The sequence below is a fragment of the Vicugna pacos genome, chromosome 16 (genome assembly GCF_048564905.1).
Source record: "Vicugna pacos chromosome 16, VicPac4, whole genome shotgun sequence".
In the NCBI taxonomy this organism is placed as follows: Eukaryota; Metazoa; Chordata; class Mammalia; order Artiodactyla; family Camelidae; genus Vicugna; species Vicugna pacos.
The window spans coordinates 43743573-43763296 of NC_133002.1; the positions used below are offsets into that span (position 1 = coordinate 43743573).

At 51.6% G+C, this 19724-nt stretch overlaps 2 protein-coding genes across 2 annotated transcripts in view; both read right to left on the reverse strand.

The window, feature by feature from the left end:
* Positions 1-2455: 2455 nt before the first annotated feature.
* On the reverse strand, positions 2456-7872 carry RFLNB (refilin B). Its single transcript, XM_072939069.1, has 3 exons — positions 7552-7872; positions 4749-4858; positions 2456-3079 (listed from the first exon to the last, which is right to left on the reverse strand). Exons 1-3 carry the CDS (start codon positions 7765-7767, stop codon positions 2749-2751), a joined length of 657 nt encoding a protein of 218 aa, XP_072795170.1. The 5' UTR covers positions 7768-7872; the 3' UTR covers positions 2456-2748.
* A 6521-nt stretch (positions 7873-14393) lies between these two features.
* VPS53 (VPS53 subunit of GARP complex) overlaps positions 14394-19724 on the reverse strand; it is a 140319-nt gene continuing 134988 nt past the window's right edge. Inside the window, exons 22-23 of the transcript XR_012059705.1 lie at positions 18943-19072; positions 14394-15797 (exon numbers count right to left, since the gene is read on the reverse strand). The gene's annotated coding sequence lies outside the window, so the exon portion shown is untranslated. The remainder of the gene's footprint in view (positions 15798-18942; positions 19073-19724) is intronic.

Genomic DNA, 19724 nt, shown 5'->3' on the forward strand with positions numbered 1-19724 from the left:
AATGGTGTGGGACAGATGTCAAGGATAAATTTTAAAAGTAGTTTCCATCAAATACTATTCCTAAGGTTAGAAATAGGAAAAGTATTAAATGAAAAGGTATTTAGTCTTTTGAAAAGGTCTGTGATTTAAAAAGATAATCTTTCTCTGAAAGTACAAATCATCCTTATTACAGAGAAGACATTTAAGAGTCTGAGGGGAAAAAAGGCTTTTTAATTCCTAAGTAAATGGTATTTCCCAGACACGCTCAGGGATGTTTGTTTTTAATCAGTGAGTTTTGAAAATCATTGCTTCCACCTTGCAAACTAACACGACCTCTGATCAACGTCATTCCATCCCCCCGACAGGTCCTGTTACATCCTCACAAACGTCCTTCTCTGCAACTTTTAGCAAAGCAGATTTGGACAAAAACAAAGGATTTGCAGGAACTACAGTTGGGTCCCTAGTGAATAAGTTAACAAAACAAAAACTGCTTTTCCATTCACATGACACATCCGCAATTGCTCACGCCTACTTACGTTACTGATAAATTTTGTATCAAAAAAAATCTCATGCGTGCATCTCAACATGGGGCTGTGTTCCAAGGCCACGTCCTCCCACCCTGGTCTCTCCAGCCGTGCTGCCCACAACATCGTTCTGAGCTCACCAAGTGTGCCCCCTGGGTCAAAGCCAAACCCCGGGAATTCTCTTACCATACTTCAAAATTTACATTTACCACTTGTCTTAAATGACAAGATTGTGAAATCAGTGGGGGAAAAAAGGCATTTCTATCAATAAATGCTGTGTAATTTGCTCTTCAAAATGCAGGAAGTGTTTGTTGCTCTGCACGATGACTGAGGGGTCCTGGGGTGCCCCCACGAGGGGTCCCTGCTGAGCGTCACCCCAGCAAACTCGGGACAGTGAAGCCAATCGCAGGGTCCACGGAAGGGATGGTTGGTTCCAATCAGCCACACAATGGACTGAAAGCTATTCACTCCGAAGAGGACAGCAGACACTTTGGCTCCCGAGCCTCTGATGACTTCAAATGAGAGTGACCATCATCACACCTGCTGTCCTCAGAACAAATGTCCCTGCTGTGGCACCAGGGGACCCACAGAGCCATCACTTCTGCTTTTAGGACAGATGGAACCCATCTGCAGAAACCTGAAGATACAGCAGAAGCCTGAGCTCCCAGGACTCAGCAACCCCCAAGCACCAGACATAATTTGGATGCAATCAAAGGAAAATACCCATGGCTTCATTCTTTCCAGTATCAGAAGAACCAAAGCCATCTGCCACTTCCTTTACTCAAAACCCACAGGGATGGGAAGGAGGAAAAAGGGCCAGGGCGAGGCAGGGCAGGCAGGAGGCTGAAGGCCAGGGCAACCTGGTCACAGCGCCCTCCTGGCCTGGCCCAGCCTGAGGCCCTGCTTCTACGACCCGCTCAGCCGAATTCACAAAGTTCCTTCAGCTCACACTCAACGACATGACTGTCACTTACACTAAAATGAACGCTTAAACTTGTATGGTCACCACGGCACCTAGGTTTTGGAGTTTGACTTGGGATATCATTCCCTATTCTGAATTCACCTTTGCTTTACTTGGGTTGGGGGTAGGGGGGTGTAGAGTTCTTTGCTTTTCAGCTGAGACCTCAGGCGCCAGCAGAATTCCTCTGCAGTGTTGACACAACACGGACCTAAAAGCAGTTGACTCAAGGTCTCTGGAAAGGACCCCCACCCTGCTGAACCAGATCACCAGAAGCATCTATGTCCGCCTCCTCCCAGGGGGTGTCCAGTGCCAGGTGTGGCCACTGGCTCTCACTGTGAGTGAGTCCCCCATTGTGAAGTCCCCCCTAAAAAGTGTTTTTCCTAACTGTTCTTGCAAAATGCCATTTCTCTCCAAAGGGCCCTCTGCTATATTTTGCCTTATGGAAAAAACAGGAAAGTATTTGGAAACCCCAAAACATAGGAGAGTTACACAGGCCTGTGGAGACTTTAACAGATGCCAAGGCTTCAAGGTGCTTCACCAGAGCCCAAGTTGGAACCCACCCGGGGAAGGAGCCGGAACCAAAGCTGTTGCTCTTAAACTTGGCCATCCGTTGGCCTGAGCCCTCTGCAGAGCTGAGAACAGGGCGAACCTTTTCTTTCTTCCTTCCTTTTTTTCAAGACATCTTATATTGGAGTTTGGGGTTTTTCGATATCACAAAAAAGATTTAGAGAATTCCAAGGGCTTTGGTTTAACAGGAAATACAAATGGAAATAAAAAACAGAATGGAACTCAACTCTCCACAGATTGAACCCATATGGGTGTCACAGCTCACTGAATTAGCATCACTTTTGTAGCAGTGAAGACACCCGGGGCTGAAATTTCTTCAAACTCACTTTTTCCATCTCAGAAATTTCCTCTTACACTCCTCCTCAGAACTACTGACCAGTGGAAGGAGAGCTATCCTCACCATCCCTGTTTCAAATTGTGGCCATTTTCGTGTTGCTCTAGCCACACTTTTATTTTCTTATCACATTGAGACTTTGGGGAAGCTAGGTAGCAGCAGACTAGGAAATACACTCCTTTGAAAAACAATTTGAAAAAACTGTAAAAACCAAATTCTCTGAATAATTAGAAGATACCGTGACTTATTTTTTCCTTCCCTAAGCTGGGCTCAGAGGTATCTCTGGGTTAGACTCTTCTGGGGCCAGGATGACACGCGAGGGCCACTGGGCCCCCCTCGACCAGGACGGCGAAAGCTGGTCCAGCCCCCCCAGCCCGCTCCAGTCAGCTCTCGTCCGACAGGTAATCACCGCCCACGAACTCCGTGGCTTCCAGCTCCACGCTGGACAGGAACCTCCTCAGGGTCTTGTGGCGGTTGTAATCCAGGGTGGTGGTGTAGACGGTCTTGGGGTACTTGGGGTAGACGATGGTGGTGCTGAGGAAGCGGGCAGGCTTGTGGCGGGGCTCAAAGCGCACCTCGGCCTTGTAGTTGCGCCACGTGCAGCTGGGGACGCAGGTGATGGTCTGGCTGCAGGAGGCCACCGCCAGGCCCAGGGGCAGGTGGACGTCGTCGATGAAGTGCCGCTCTGAGTCGTACTTGACCGAGGACGTGTACCTGGGCAGGAGACATAAGGCCGCGTGAAGCTGCTCCTCTGAGCTAGGGGCCCGAGGGTCCCTCCTGTGACCTGGGACCTTGAGATGGGGGGACTCCAAGGAGAAGCAGCAGAGTTGATGACACACGACTGTGTGGTCCTGCACTAAGCACCTGACTTTCAGGATCTAATTTAATCTTCCCAACAAGCCTGGGAGAAGAAATCTGCACCTGGGAGGCCCAGAGGTTAAGGTCACGTGGGAGGGGGCGGCGGTGCTGGGATTTAAAGGCGGCCGTGCAGGGCTCCCAAGTTTACCCGGCACTCCCTGGGCCTCACCGCAGGCAGCAGCCTCTGGGGTCAGCGCCCACTTACTTAAGCTACGAGACCTTGGCCGAGTTAACTTAGCTACCAAGCCTCAGGTTCCTCTCTGTAAAAGGTGCCCATTGTAACTGGGAGAGCACTAACCCACAGCAAGCGCTGTCGGTGGGAATTACTGTATGACAAGGCAGATTCTCCTGTCCACGACAGGTGAGTGGTCTCTCCTTCTGTTCCCTGAAGTGAACAATCAGCTCTTTAAAGAGAGGATGAGGGGACCCAGACATCCTGAATGCTGGTTCTGGAAGCTCGGTGACACCACATGCTAGTATGGCCTTCAGTCTGGTGACCCCTCAAACCCAGGGATTCCGAGATCCGACCTTACCCATCAAAGCCAATCACAGTCTTGATTTTCATAAAATAAATTAACATCCACGTTCCTCAGCAGCCACTTTAGTATTTTTTTAAAGTCCCTCTTTGGCAATTTTTTGGTTAATTTTTCAAAGTCCTTCTTTGGTTAATTTTCTGGGGGTGGGGGAGGCGAAGCATGAATTCATTTTACTTTCTAATTATTGCATCTTCACAGATACCAAGAGAAGTACAGGCGCCTGGGACAGCACTGGCCCCCAGCAGCCCCCACCCACTGGTCAGGGAGTAAGAATCAGCATTCTTTTAAAAATGAGTCAGATGGAAACATCTATTTTCCCTGGGCAAGTAGGTTAAGAGGCTGGTGGAAGCTGATGTCATGAAGTCATGTCCTCATTTTGTTCAAAATACACGCTCCTCAGGAATAAAAGGCTGAGCTGCTCACCTCCAAACTGGTGAGCCTCCTTTGTTCTGTGTCAAAGGGCCCTTTGTGTTCACGCAACTGAAACTCCAGCTACCAAAAGTAAAATGCCTTTCTCTAAAAAGACATATCTTGAATGGAGCCTCTCAGTGGAGCTCTGCCCCCAGATGATCCTGGATGAGATTAAATTCCCCAGGGAAGACTGGTACTTGCCCAGGGAAATTATAACTGAGACAAGGTTCACAGCACCTTGACGCTGGGGTGGGGTGGGGGTGAGGGGATGTGGGAAGCAGCTTCTGGAAGGAGGAATTACATCATCACAAAATTTTCAACACCTGATGATCACGATCTATGAAGCCCAAAAAGCAAGTTGTAGGACTTGATGTATAAAGTTATCTCGTTTTCATTTTAGTAAGTATATCTATATTCAAATGGTAAGAATACAAAAAAAAAATCTGAAAGGGTACCCCCTCGAACCAGAATAGTCTTTGGTACACTTTTGTAATTAACTTTTTTTAATAACGAGCATTAATTACTGGAAGAAAACATGAAAACAGAAACAAAATGCAATCAGGTCCTGCTATATTTACCTTACTTCTGTTGGCGGTAAGGGGTCAAATTCCACTCCTTCGCCAAAGGACAGGGGGCATAATCTTGGTGAGTAGCCGGAGGCCAGGGGGTTGGGGAGAGAAGCTGGATTCTGCAAAGATGGAAAATGCAGTTAGACCACAGGCCCATCTGATGCATTCCCCACAGAGGGTCCTGGCTATGAGCCTCCAGCTGATGGGCCCAACTATGATTTGCATCCCCGTCCTGGGAATGATGCCAGAGAAGGGCTGCCCCCCAGCCTGGGAAGAACCCCCAGAGAGAGTGCCGAGGGGTCTGCTCGAATCCCAGGTCTGTCACGAATGTGCTCTGTGCCCTCAGCACAGTCACATCAGAAGCCCTGCGACCTGATCTACACACCGAGGGGGTGTCCCCTTCCATCGAGGTTTTGGGAAAGGATGAAAACAAGATACGAAGTTGAGCTCAGCATCACAACCGTGGCCAGGCCCTGAGGCTTCTGCCTCTGCCTGAAGCCAGGCGGTAAGAAAAACGCAATGAACCGAGGCTTCCCCACCCCAGAACCCTCAATTACGTGTCCCCAACCCCGTCATTGTTTCAGCAACTCTCCAGAAAAGGCCAAAACAAACAAAAAAGAAAAGCTAGCAGAGATATTTTTTACACTGGAGTTTCAGTCCAACTTCCCCCACGTCCTCTGCCTCCGGGGCCACCAGGTCAACATCCAGCCAAGACGGACGAAACTCACTGGTAAGACAAACACCAAAAAGTTCTCTACGTCACCTGCCACTACCCAGAAAACTCAAAGAACCAGGGCACAGCATCCCAGGTGAACCATCTTCCAGCCTGGTCGAAGCATCTCGTTTTCTGATTTACCAAGTAGCCTGAGTAAGAGACAGGACCCGCCTCCACACAGGTCCTAGTGTTTTGCTCTGTCTGATTGGAATCAGGGCTTCTGTGTTAAGTGAGTGACAGAAAACAGCCCTTTGGGTTCCTAGGTTTACCAGGAGCTGTCATTTTCTTGGCCTGATTGGAGAGAAGGACCCACACTTGGGTCAGGGTGTGGCCATGGCAGCCCACCCCCATGTCTTCCAAGAAGCAGACATTTCTAGAAGGTCGGCTCTAAGACTGTTACGTTACCAGGACACGGTGTCAGGTTGGGGCACAGGGTGGACATGCAAAAGCCAAAGGGGACCAGATAGGTCAGGAGGAGTCAGGGAGTCCCCAGGTCCAGAACTGAACTCGAGGGAAGAGTTTAGTAAGCCCTCACTGGGGCGTGAGAACTAAGGTGGGTGGTGGAGGGAGTAAGGTGTGGGCACTGGCTGCTGAAGAGCTTTTGGAAACAGCCGCCTGGAGAAACAATGGGCCCTGCTCAGCCCCCAGTTCTCTGGCTGCCAGACACTCCCCAGCCTAGGCAGTCCCCTTCCAGGCAGTCCTGGGGGTGCAGAATGACACAGCCTCCAAGAGGAGGCAGACAGCTCCCAGCGCTCACACGAGATATAGCCTCCTTCTCAGTACCCATACAAGCACTCCTGTTGTGTGTTCTCTTGCTTTCTCTGCTCCCGCATCCCTGCCCGCCCAGCAGACACCCTGCGCACACACCTTGCTCCAGGGAAGGCTGGAAGGGGGTGGAGCAGCAGGGGTTAGACTCATAACAAGGTGCCACCAAGGAAAGGGAACGAAGCCACAGCCTCTGGCATGGCTCTGGGAGGCATTAAGGAAGACCTCCTAGAGGAGGTGACAAGTTGGGCATTGAAGGGCTGGCAGGAGTTTGACAGGTAGAAAAGCCAACTGTGTGTTGGGAGAGGTAGAAGTGGATGGCCTCAGAGGGAAAAGACTCGCCAGGTGGAGGGAGCAGCGTCAGAGGCACCGATGTGTACATCTGCCTGTGGTCAGGGATGTGGAAGGGCTAGATGGTGAGGCTTCTGAAGGCCAAGATGAAGCAAGTGCTATCTTCTAATGGAAATGAGAGAACCCACTAATGACCACTGACAGACAGGATCAGTGGTCAGGAATTCATTCCACCCACCAGCAAAGTGGGTGGGTCCCTAAGGAGCAGCAGCTGCCACTGAGTACTTCACCCTGGGGGAGAGGGCTGTAAATACCCATCCCCAAGGGGGAGAGGGCAGGCTCAGAGCCCCACTTTGGGTTTGACTGTAGACAGGATGTGGCTTCCCCTGAGCTCTAGGTAAAGGCAATAAACACCTCTGCCTGAGAGATTCCCAAGGTAAAAGGAACTTGGTGTTTTTTTCTTTAAATAAAAGTTTTAAAGTAAAAGGATTCATTTTTGAAAGGTTCCACTCATCTAAAGGCCTCCCACTCATTATGTGCCACACACATGCGTTAGTGACAGGACAACGGCCACTGATCTCAAAAGGCCCTCTCCAAGGCCACTAACAGTCCCCCAAGGCTGGCCCGCTTTGCTCCAGAGCAGAGCGAAGCACACGGCTCACCCCAGGACCGGCCGGGAGGGGGCAGGCCCTTCGGAGCCAACGGGAGCAAAGCTCTGGGGTGCCTGGGGTTCCCTCTCGGCCCTCCAGCCCGCCGAGTCAGGAATGTGGCTGGGTCGCAGCCTGGCAGCCCCGGGGGGCACCACCCCAAAGAGAGGAGGCGGCGCCTCCCAGGCGATGACAATTTTCCAGCCACCGGCTCCAGCTGGCCAGGCTCTCGCCGCGTTCCCGCCCCGGGCTCCCGGCGCTGGCCACGCCGTCCCGACGGGCTGGCGGCGGCGCCGACAGCGCGCCCATGGCGGGCCGGCACGCCTGGGTGTCCGGAGCTCGGCCGCAGGGGATGGAGACGATGGGGAGAAGGGGCCGGGGTGGGGCCACTCACCGGGGCCGCGGGGGTCGCCGCCGCGTCGGGCTCCAGCGCCCCGGGGGCGGGCGTGCGCTCCCCACCGCCGCCGCCGCCCCCGGCCGCCGCGAGCGCCCAGTGGCTGGGGCTGGGGCTGGGGGGCAGCCCCGAGTCCGGACTGTCCAGCACGCCGTCGCCCTTCTTCTTTGTGTCCACGAGCTCGGGCACATCCTGCAGGCTCAGCCGGCCCACCATACTGGTGCGCGCGGCGGGGCCGGGGCCGCTGCCCGCCCGGCCGCCCTCCCAGCCCGCCGTCCGCGCGCCGTCCGGGTCCCCTGGCCGCCGCGCTCCCGAGCCCGCCCCCCGCCCCGCCCCGGTCCCGCCCCAGCCGCCCGCCCTCAGCAGCAGAGCCTCCGGGCCGAGCGCCAGGGGCCGCTGCGCTCCCGCCGTGCGCCGTGCGCCGCCCGCGCTGCGCTCCGCCGGGCCGCCCAGCCCGCCCTGAGCGGCCGATCCCAGGCACGGGGGGCGCAGGCCTGGACCCCCGTCCCGCCCGCCTCCCTGCCACGCCGCAAGCCGACACACGACCCCGCTCACACGCAGCCCCGAGGGCGCCTTGTCCCTTCGTCCTCCCCAGCTGGGCCGGTAGGCGCTAGTATGTGGAGCCTTGGCGTCGGGGGGAGCCCGAAGAGCCCCGGCCCGCAGAGGCCTGGGGAGCCGGCCGAACCCAGCGAGCAAACAACTGGAAATTATTAATAGTTAATGCGCTTCGTATGGCTCCAGCCGCCTGTTGGCTCAGCCGGGTGGGCGCTCAGTCTGTCTCTGGCTCTCATTTCTGCCCCCGAGTGAAAGAGCGCCTACTCCTTTTATCCTCATGGGACTAAGGTGGGGGGGGGGAGTTGGAGGGGAGGGGGACACATCACTCTCTGGCCTGGGTGCTCAGCTGGACAGCCTGTGGCCACAAAGGGCAGGGAAATTCTGCATGGGGGCAGAATGGATCTGGAACCAGATGGATGGCTCAGAAGACTGCCCACCGGCTGTCTGAAGGGCCAGGGACTCCCTGGTTGGAGTCACAGCTTTTCAGACGGGGGGACTTCTTTCTTCCTCCTTAGTTTGACAGAGAAGCCCTATCTGAGTGGAAACTCATCGCAGTAACTGCCAGCTGTAAAACTGGGCTGTGCTCACATCTAAAACTACTAGGAAATCACGTACTGTTTCTTACAGAGATCTGCCTGATTATCAGTAAGTGTAGAGAGTCCCACCCCCCACCAGCCACCCTACCCTGGGGGTTTCTGATGGGTGTTCAGCTGGGGCCTCAAGCTGGTGCTGTGTCCAGACCTAGCTGGCAGGTGCCAGCTCTGGGAAGGAGTAATGCCCTGGGCTAGGGACCTCTCTGGTGGGATGAGAGCTGGGCTCCATGCATGCCCTGCCATGGTGGCCCAGGCTGTGTCTTTGGCAAAAAGATACTTGTCCTGCTTGGGACCTCATGAAGTCAGAATTTAGAGCAGGTAGATGTTGGAGATCTCCTGGCAAAGTTCAGTCCTGCTACCTTCCTCACTCATCACTTTCAGGTAAGGAAACAGAGAAGGAACTTGACTTGCCCCAGGTCACACACAGCTGGTACAAGGCAGCTTGCTATGACCAGGAAGCCCAGGACCATCCCCTCCACAGAGAATAAAACCTGGTACATGCCTGTATGCTGGGAGGTCGTACATTCATTTAGGGCCTGTGGGGATAGGTTACGGTGCACAGTCCTAGATCAGTGGTTAGTGCAAGGACGTGCTGTCAGCAGTGGGTCCTAGAAAGTGGGTCAACCATGTGGCTACATCTCCCTACCCCTGTTGACTCCATCATCTGCACATCCTAGACTGCCCCCAACCTGGGGCATCATAGGAGGAGTCTAAGAGCTTCCTGGGGGTGTGGGGTCTGTTGGCAGTGGGAGGACTCAGTGCAATAGAGGGAGTTTGCCCACCAGGATTCCTAGGCAGATCTTGAAGGCTGGTCCCTAAGCCTGGCCAGGTGGGGAAAGGTGTCTAGGAAGATGGCAATTGCTCCAAGTCAGTGGTGGCCTTCAAGCTTATCAGTCTGGAGGAGCAGGATGAGACTGAGGAAGGTCAGCGTGCAAGGCCAGTGCAGCCACTGTCTCCATCAAAGTGTGGATTGTTGTGAAGATCTGGGGAGGGATCTCTCCCTGGGGAAGCCCTGCATTGCCACCTTCTGATGGGAATTCTGAACGGCTTAGATTATTCATATTCTGACAAAGGCCCACCAAGACATCAAAGCTGCCACAGTGAGCAAGGGGGTGTGAAGCTGCCAGCTTTGGAGGGTCCAGGCAGATCAAGGGGATGCCTCTGAGGCACCCTTCCTCCTTGGCACTGGGGTCATCAAGGAGGTGGCCCAGGACTTCACACGGGCGTCATGGCCCTCACACTGGACCAAGGAAGCCTGCATGTGCTGAGTTCCATCCTGTGAGGGTTCTGTCTGATCCCAAGATAGCCTCTCCCCAACTCCAGAGGGGCATCTCAGTAAACGTTTTAAATAGAGGTCAGGACATCCTCAGGCCTCAGGACAATTACCAAGTTGTTCCCAGAGCAGAAGATGACTGCACGCCATGACCTCCTGCCTTACAGAGGAGCCCAGCACTGACAAACACACACAAGAATCTGGTGAAGCTGGAAGAGGAATTCAGCCCCAGGACCTGATGCTGACAGAGAAGCAAAGGTGGAGCCCGTGGTCCCATGGACCACTTAACTGCCCCTCCCTCAATAAGCTGCACCAAAGTCTCCCCTTCCACGGCCCCTAGGACTCTGTTGAGCCAATTAAAAGGCAACTGGGACCCTGGGTTTGTCCCTTCCTGTCCAGACTGTCTTCAAAGAGACAAGCCTGAGCTGACGGGAAGCTGCATGGGTTCAGAGGAGAACGTGGAAGGCACGTTCAGCCTGGCCCAGGCATCCTTGAGCTCACGGTGTTCCTGGTGTAGACGAGCAGAAGTGCTCTTAACACGGGAACCATCCAACTTCAACCTGCCCCTGAGTCCCCTGGGTGGGACAGCAGGGACACTTCCCTCATAACCTCACGGGAGCCCTGCAGCTCAGACCCTGGAAGTCAGCTGTTTCCTCAGCCCAGAGCAATGAGTCCGCGCTGCTGCGAATCCACTGTCGTCCTTTGTAAGAGCCCTGCTCCCTGGGCTCATCATTGTCCTACACCTTATTCCAGATTATTTTCCAAAGAACATTTCTTTAAAAAAACAAAAACAAAAACAAAAACTAACCAAAGCTTGAGAAAGACAACAGATTTCACTTTCCCTCTCCTGGTCTGGTTTCAAAGACAGGCCTTCTTTTCAGGCGTAGCTGGGGTTAACTTAGAGACCAGGAGTGAACTGCACAAAACCAAACGAGACCAGGGCACCTGCATAAAGAGTGGCCTTTTCTCAAAGCTGTCCTTTCAGAGCAGCCATCGTCCCCTGCCTGGATCACAGGGACCAGTGTCCTCATAGGACTTGGCTTCTGGCCTGAGGCCTCTCCCAGCAGGGTCTGAGAAACAAAGCTGCGTAACAATGAATGCCAATCCTGCATTTTCCCTTTTTCTCCACTAAATTAAGCTGATGCCCAAATGGGAGTTGAGTCAGGCAAGAGCAGGGCAGGACCCCCACAACGGCTGCTGCTTATTGTTTTTGGAACAGCTTGTCTTGGGTAAACCCAGCCCTCCAGCAGATTAAAAACACTCCGGCTCCAGCCTTACTGGCTTGTGCTGCATGCCCAAGGCACCTTGCAGCCCTGGCCCCTGGGTCTCTGTGTTCTGGGATTTACAACACAGTGGATTCATCTTAGTATTAAACCAGGTTCCCCCCTTGCCTTCCTATGCACCCATGTCAACCAAAATGCTCTTAAAAAAAATAGAACTTTATTTTGTTTCCTTAAGCATTTTAAGATTAAGGTTATCATTTTCAGAGAACATTGAAAAGGACCTGCCATATTCGTTAAAGGAACTGAATTAAAAAGATGTACTCGGACACATTACAGCCCACAGAAGTCTGTGCACATGCGGCAGTGAGGTTGGTTCATAACTCTGAAACTCACAAAGGTGACATGAACTAGCTCAAGGCAATGGACACCAAAGCTTGGTGATTTCAGAGCAAAGTGGGCCTGAAGGAACAGGCCAGCTCTTTTTCTGACCTCTCAAATGGGAGATCACCAGTTCAAGCAGAGACACTAACCCAGATACTGAATGCTGCTTGGGTTGGAGTCAGGCCAGTGACTAGTGTGCGGGGCACCCTATGACCCCTGTCAAATATAGGCTCCACCCTCGAGGCCTCCTATTTGCAAGCTGAGAGCTGTTCTCCCAGGTGCTCCCTAGTTACACAGAAAAGGGCCGTGGCCTCTGCAAAATAAAACCCAGATGGGATTTTGCAAAGAGCTGGGGCACATGGCCTCATTGGAACAGCATCTGTATACTTGCACTCCTGGCTCTGTTCTGTGTATTCACGCTGGACAAGGACTTGCAGCCCAGAAAAATAGCCCTTGGTTGAGCCACTGAAGTTAAGACCCTTGGCTCATTGGCTGAAAAGGCGTAATAGAAGGGTGTGCTGGCAGACAGATGGCAGATCTGCATGGACACGCTCCAAAGGCAGCCTCCAGACGCCATCATGTGTTGGGACCCTGTAGATTTGGGTCTGTGGGGACCGCATGGGAAGGAGTGGAGAGTGGGAGCCCGGGGTGGCCAGGGGGCTCCACTGCTGTCCGACCCGCCAGTCCTCGCCCCTCAGTGCTTACCTCTCCTACCCTAGGTTCAGAGCAGAATCCACTCCGGCAGGAGGCGGCTGTGGTTTGCAGCCATGTGATGCTGGGAACTCCTGATACTCGCCGAAGACATTTACATGCCTTTGAAGAAATGTTTTTCAGTTTTGAGTCTCTGCTGAGAATTAGCCAGGGGTGGGGAGAGCATTTGGGGTGAGAGGAGAGATACAGAGGAAGAACTCCACACGTCTCATTTTTCTCAGGTTGTATCCGCTGGAATTTTACCGCCTCTCGACTTGCACTCCTGCAGGCTGACCCTAGCCGATGACAAGTATTTCTGGAAATCTCTGAAGGTGTCTCTCCTACGCTCATAGATAAATCTGGTCAGACACACAGGATGTCTGCCCTTAATTTTCTTTTCCTTTTTCTGCCCCCATGGCCCCCTGACAGGATGCCCCGGTGGAGACCACCTTCAGCTCCACCAGGCACCTAGGAGAGGCTGCAGCCACACCACAGTGGGCACCACTTCTCTGTCCTTGGCAGGCACTGCCCAGGGCCCTGCATGCCGCTGCCAACGCTGGTGGTGGGGGAGGGCCTGGAGCCCAGAGCTGCCGGAGCTGTGCTGTGATCTGCAGCTAAGTGCGTCTCACCCCTTCTGGTTCCATTTATCGGGTGGTCCTGGGGCAGAGTGACTTCCTTAATGCCTGCCTCCCACCCTAGGATTCAACTGAAACCCTGCAGGGCTAGGCCAAGAGACATATAGTAAAACAAACAAGCAAAAAACTCCCCTGAATTCCAAATCCCTCTCCCTTGAGCCAGGCTTACGCTTCTGGCCCCTTCTCCTCGGACTTCTTTCAGGGGCTCCCAGGTCCCACATGCAAAGAGGGCATCTGGACCAGAGAAGGATGGGGATGCTCAACCTCAGTCCCCACTGGGACCCGTGCTCCACCAGACACCCATCAGACATCACCAAAATCCCGTCTCAACACCTTGCTTTTCCAAGACTGAAAGGTAGACTCTGCTACTTCCAGGGATGTCAGCTAACTTTTTTAGCACCAAGGCTATCCTGTCACCTGAGAAAGAACCCTCTGCTGTTAGCAGGCTGTGTTGGGAGCAGAAATTTCTAAAATGTCAGACATCACCATCTTCCAAACCCTAAGACAGTGCCTACCTGTTCCACACGCTTGTAATAAAAACAATTCACAGGAGCCCAGCCCCGGCCTTCCATCACATATGGACATTAAGGAATCTGGGCTTTGTGCTCCTAGTCGGAAGACTGTTTATCAGCAGATATCCAGGTCTTATTCCCCAGACCCACTGCACCTTTGCTCCCAAGGCTGGTAGCTCTTACCCAAATCTGCTTTGGGTTAGAGTTTTGGGGGTTCATGTCTGCTCTCCTGCCAGACCCATTCATTCAATCAGCGTCTACCAAGGGCCTACTGTTTGCAAGGCAGAGTGTAGGAGCACAAAGAGAGCTCCACCAGCCTGGTGAAGAGAGGGCGGCGAGGCCTGGGGAAAGATTTCCAGAGGAAGCAACTGCTGGTATTAAAGCACCAAGGAAGGAATAGACCGTCAAAGAGCAGAGTGGCAGGGTGCTCCTTCCAGGCAGAAGGAGGGGCCTGGAGAAGGCTGGGATCTCTGATGGTCTTTGTCTATCCCCGAGCTGTGGACCATAAGCATCCTCCTTATCAAACGCCACCTGCTTCGTGGTCAACGTTGGGAGCTCTTGGTGGCTGCACCCAGCAATGCCCCTGACTGCCTGCACCGTGGGAACAAAGGGCAGGTTGGAATCCAAGCATGTTTCCTCGAGTTTGCCTAATGCTCTTGGCACAGATCTTCAGAGACCTCAGGGCAGGGCTTTGGTGGTCATCTTTCTCCTCTGGCTTAGATTCATTGGGTGGAGAGCATTGCAGACCTGACCAGGGCCCCAAGTTCAATCCCTTCTGGAGTCAATCAGCTCCATTCCTGGACATGCCTTCTGCAAAGATGCTGCACTGGTGACACAGGGAAGCAAGAGTTAGGGGGGCTGGCTTAGTCAAGCTGTGCTCCTGGCTGGAATTGCCATGTCAAGGACACAGTGGCAAACTGTTACTTCTCCTTTTGCACTTGTAATGGGTATTGTTTTGTGGCTATGTACTCTGCCGTATAAAAGGTTAATGTCCTTTTTATTTTTTTAAACTGAAGGATAGTTAACTTACAATGTTGTGTTAGTTTCAGGTGTACAGCAAAGTGATTCCATTATACATGTATAGATACAGCTATTCTTTTTCAGATTCTTTTCCATTATAGGCTGTTATAAGATACTGAATATAGTTCCCTGTGCTAAACAGTATATCCTTGCTGTTTATTCTTTTTTTTTTAACTGAACTCAATTTAGCTCATAAGCCCCCAGTTTCTCTCGACTGGAAAAGTGTCTTGTCCGTACAGTTTCTTATCTTCTGGGAAATGACAAGTGGCTCTTCGGTAATTATTCCTCTCGGCCTTCCCTTTGGCCTGCGTGGCATCTGGGGAGGCTTCTGTAGCATCATGGCAGCAAGGATGGGGTGGCTGGTGGTGAATGCCTGGTCCCTGGTCATCTTCCTACCTCCCTGGCCTCTACTGAGCTGTAACTTGTTCTGCTTGGTCATGGAATGCCACCCTCTGCTTTTGATGTCCCTGTGCCACCTGTTCTGCCTCCTACTTGTCCCAGCATAAAGTTTCTTCCAGTGAGCTGGCCCTTTCACTACTTCAGGGAGCTCAGGGAGCTTGGAAGCCACTGCCTCCCCATTAGGGGTGTGAAGGACTCTGAGAGGTGCGCCCTCCCGTGGGCTTATGTGGTTGGACAACACTCTCGATACAGTCTCTCCTCCCCAGGGGCCTGGATGAACACCTCACTTCTCTATGGGAACTGCAGTCTCCCAGGTTAATTGCTGGAAGCCAGGCCATGGCTTCTAGATCAGGACTTCCCTCAAACTTGCGGGGGTTCTTCTTATATTGGGCTCAGCCCTGAGTTGTGGGTTCTGGATGTCTTCTTGGTGACCTTTCAGCCTTTAAACCAAGTCACATCACTTTAGATTTCCTTCCTTACCTGCTGATCAAAAGTCTCTCTCTTTTTTTTCTAATAGAAAACATGTTTATGTCAGGATGCACTGTCCCTGTGATGATGTGTGGACTGTGTGCAAAGTCCTCCAACATTTTGGCTCTTAAAATGTAAAGGTCAAGCAAAGATCGCTGCCAGGTCCTGCCTGTCATTTCATCACAAGGAGCAGAGTGGAGTCCAGTCTCTCTCCCACTGCGCACGAGCTGGCCCACCACCACCTGAACGTCTCCATCACCAACACAATGACCAGAGCAAACTATTTAGTCTCCAGTTTTTCCTCCAGGGAATGAAGGTTCTCTTGGCTAGCAGCTCCATGCCCACTGATGCAGGACTGAGCCCAGTGGAATGAATACAAAGGGTAGAAGTGGGGAGGTCGGCGGCATCACAGGCAGGCTGCCCGTCCTGCCTGTGGGCAGGACAGGAGCTCCCGGCTCAGTGGATGGTTGGACATCTCCTCCCAGGACGAAGGGCAGCTGGGGAAAAAAATGCAAAGGTCCACTTTCAGAATAAGGAACAAAACCAAAACCAAATGCTGTTCCAACAGTTCTGGCAGCTCGTGGCTTTCAAGACTTTCTTCTCTACTCTAGAATCACAGAAGTCTCTGTGGGAGTTCAGAGGCGAGGGGTGTCAGCTATTATCCCTGTGCTGTCCGTCACTCTGAGGACAGTGCACACAGGAAGCCCTGCCTGGTGATGGGGCACCGGGGGGGAGGGCAGCACTAAAGAACAGGAGGGATGCCCAATTTAACATCAAACTATTACCTCTCTACATATACAAAGGATGACCACTGCTTTTGTGAGCAAACATGCACATTCTCCAGGAGCCCTGACCAGGAGGGAAGCCACAGGTCTTTTGCTCAATTAGAAAGTTTTCTTGCAGCAAGACACAGCACCAATTGGGTCATATTTGGTTTTGTGCAATGACAACCAAAAGGGAACTTCTGCTGGCTGGGTTTCTACAGATAGAGCTGCAACTACATCCTTGAGATCAAAAAGCAGGAAAAAACACAGAGGCGAGTGAGGGTGTGGAGACGAGGGGACACTTGTACACATGGCTGATGGGAGCGTGCGGCAAACCAATCTTTGCAGAGGGCGTTTGGCAGGAGCCAGTAACATTTCGAACGTGCCTGCCCTTTAATCTTTTAAAATAGGAACTGAACAGTTTTAGGAGAGTATCCTACAAAAAGGTGAGAGCAAGTAAGCAAAGATGTTTACAGAAAGATTTCCACTGGTGGTGTGTTTCTAATTGCCAAAAAATAGAAACCTATTTTTTCCTATCAGTATTGGATAGGAGACTAAGTAAATGATGGTATACCTGAACTATAAAACATCATGTAGCCATCAAAAAGAATGAACAGCTCTAGGGAGGAGGGTGTAGCGCAAGTGGTAGAGCACATGCTTAGCATACACAAGGTCCTGGGTTCAATCCCCAGTACCCTCTCTAAAAACAAGTAAATAAGAAACCTAATTACCTCCCCACTAAAAAAATGAAAAAAAAATTTTAAAAATAAAATAATTAAAAAAAAGAATGAATAGCTCTATATATGCTGGAGGAAAATATGTCCAAGATTTACTGTTTAGCTGTAGAAAAATACACAAATAGGCTTAATATTAATTTTGTTTGCAAAGTGCCCCTCCTCCACAGCATAGACACAAAGTCTGGAAGGGGAGTAGGACCTCTGATATATTTCCATATTGTTTAAACTTACTAACGTGAATAATGCTGTATTTTAAAACGGAGTAACACTACTGCAATATTTTATAAGGTAAAGAAAGTAGAAACAGCAGCGCAGAAACACTCAGAACCACCAGTGTTACCAGTCATGAGTGAGGGGAGGCCCAATGGAGCAGGGTCTACGGCAGCTCCTTCTCAGAAACCCTGGGTACAAAGAGGAACCAGATGCTGGAGCTGATGCAGCTAAATTGCCATCTATAACCTTAAGCTGTAAAATGCTTTCTGTTTACTGAAATAGTTTCAGTGGTCTCACTCATTGGCTTTGAACTCACAATATATATTAATAAAGTACTTTTCTCTGTTGTGTAGAGTGAGTTCCATGTAAAGCTGGGTCTCATAGATGGGAAAACCAATGTTGCAGTGCAAACAGCAAGGGTGCTGGAGTGAGGCTTGAGCCAAGCCTGGGCCCCGACACTAGGGATGCGCTGACAGCAGCCCAACAGCATCCCTGCTGCCGGGGATGCAACAGGGCATGGCTATGAGGTTGTGTGTCGGGGTGTCTCTGCATGCAAACTCGCGTTCTGTTCAGACAGCATTGGGTATTTCCCCATTTGCCTGCTGAAGCTCTGGTCAGCCGGTCGCTGGACTTCAGCTTGTGAAGAATCCTGGGGAACGCGGTCTCCTTAGCAGCTGGTAGGCTTCCCTTCCCCTCTCCTGTCCTTTTTTCCTTCCTGTTCCATCGGCACAGAGCAAACAAGCGGAAGCAGCTGGAGTTGCTCTCCATCATTTCACCTGGTACCTGGGAAAGTTGCAGCCTACTTGGTAAATACTTTTCTTGGCCCCAGGAATCAAGGGCAGTTTGGTGGAGAAGCTGTTCTTAATTTCTCACTTGTTGAAAAATTACCCTGAACAGGAGGAGGCACGGCTATTGTGCAAATTCCACTTGACTGCTGAGCAGAGGCTACCAGGGCTCTCAGATTAAGTGATAAACATTCCTAGGGCACAAAGCATTTACTCTGGTTTTCCTTCATATCACTGACTCACCCAGCATTCTCTGTATCAATATCCCCGAAGGGGATTGGAAGAGCCCGGTGGGTACTTTCCAGCTGATTACAGGGATACAGCCGGCCTTGGGCAAGGTCTAAACTTCTTTGAAAGGCAACTGTCAAGTCATCCAAATAGCTGGTGAACTTCTGGCTTCCCTGTTAGGACTGCCTGTCTCAAGATAATCTTGCTTAAGAGTTTTCTGGGCACTGAAGTTCCAGAAAAAACAAAACAAAACAAAAACCAGAGGCATGCAGGCAAGAATTTTGTCTCTGCCAGGGATGGCCAATTGAAGTCCATTCTGTGGACACTAGACACCATATCTTAAGACATTTTTGGGGAAGGAAGCCTTTAATAATCCTCTAATTTGCATTCAGAGGAAATGTGCCACATTTTCCATCATAGGCAGCCGAGCCAAGACCAGGGCGGTGGGGGGAGGACGCTCTTTCCTCAGTGTCTGCAGGTTTATCCCTAAATGCTATGGAAATAGCAGCTGCCAGGGCAAGGGGAAGAGAGGAAGGAGAGCCTTAAAGCTCTTGAATAAGTTGGCTACCACAGGCAGGACCTAAGAAGGCAAAGGTCCATATTCCGGTGCTTGCTTCAGATGCCGCCTGCACCCAGCAGCGGGTGTGTTGTCACCTGGCCATCCTATTTGAGGAAGCCCAGAGACAGAACAAGCCCTGTGGCCCCCGCCATCCGGTCAGGTCAGTCACGTGTGGTTCAGGCCTGGCAAGTGGAAATGAACATGTCACACTTCACAAGGCCTCGTGGCTTATAGAGCATGTGCACATCACAGGCTCTTGTGTGACCCTCAACGCCCTGCTCATTAGAACCCCTTTTACAGACACTGAAAACTACTTGTGTTTCAAATGGGCACGTTCTTCATATCCCACCACTTACCTGGTTACGTGGGTGACAAGGGAGAGAACCCGGCAGGTAAATCACCTGGCAGTGCTCTTCCGGGTGGGGCACACAGAGACGTTTCTTTTCTCATCAGGTTGATCTCTGGCTACCCGATTCAAGTGTGGAGCTGGTGAAAAGTCAAGAATGGAAGCTCAGTAATGGTCTTGAAGCCAACTTATAGGAAGTGCAACCACAGATTTTCCACGACTGAGAGGAACAGCAGACTTATCCGGAAGGTCACTGCAAAATGCCCACCCAGCTTTATTAAGGAAACGGGATTAACTTACCACGCACTGGACAGGAGGCATTTGGCAGTCACGTGGAGAGGCAGGCTGTGGTGGGAATGGTGAGAAGGAGAATGGAAAATCACAGGATAGAAATTCAGAGCACCACGAGGATTCCAAATCAGAAGCAGAACACTTGATATTTACAGAGGATTTCCACCACAGCTGGACACGCCGGGACCTTGCTGATGAACACCACATTCCGATTCTGTGCCCTGCTTCCTTAGGCTGTCAGGGAAGGGGAGCGGCTCCACCAGGGAGACGGGAGCCTGAGGTTCATGGGCTTGCTAATTCTTTCCTACAGTCCGTTCTGTTTTCTGTCAACAGGAGGGAAATACATCCGAGCAAATGACATCCAGTCATGCCTTAATTAACTGTAGTATTTTATGCTCCAATATGCACCAAGAAATCACTTCCAGATGGGAAAAATGAGCAATATTTATACAAAAAAGCAATCTATTTTAAGGAAATCGATATCTCCCAAAGGTATAGAAC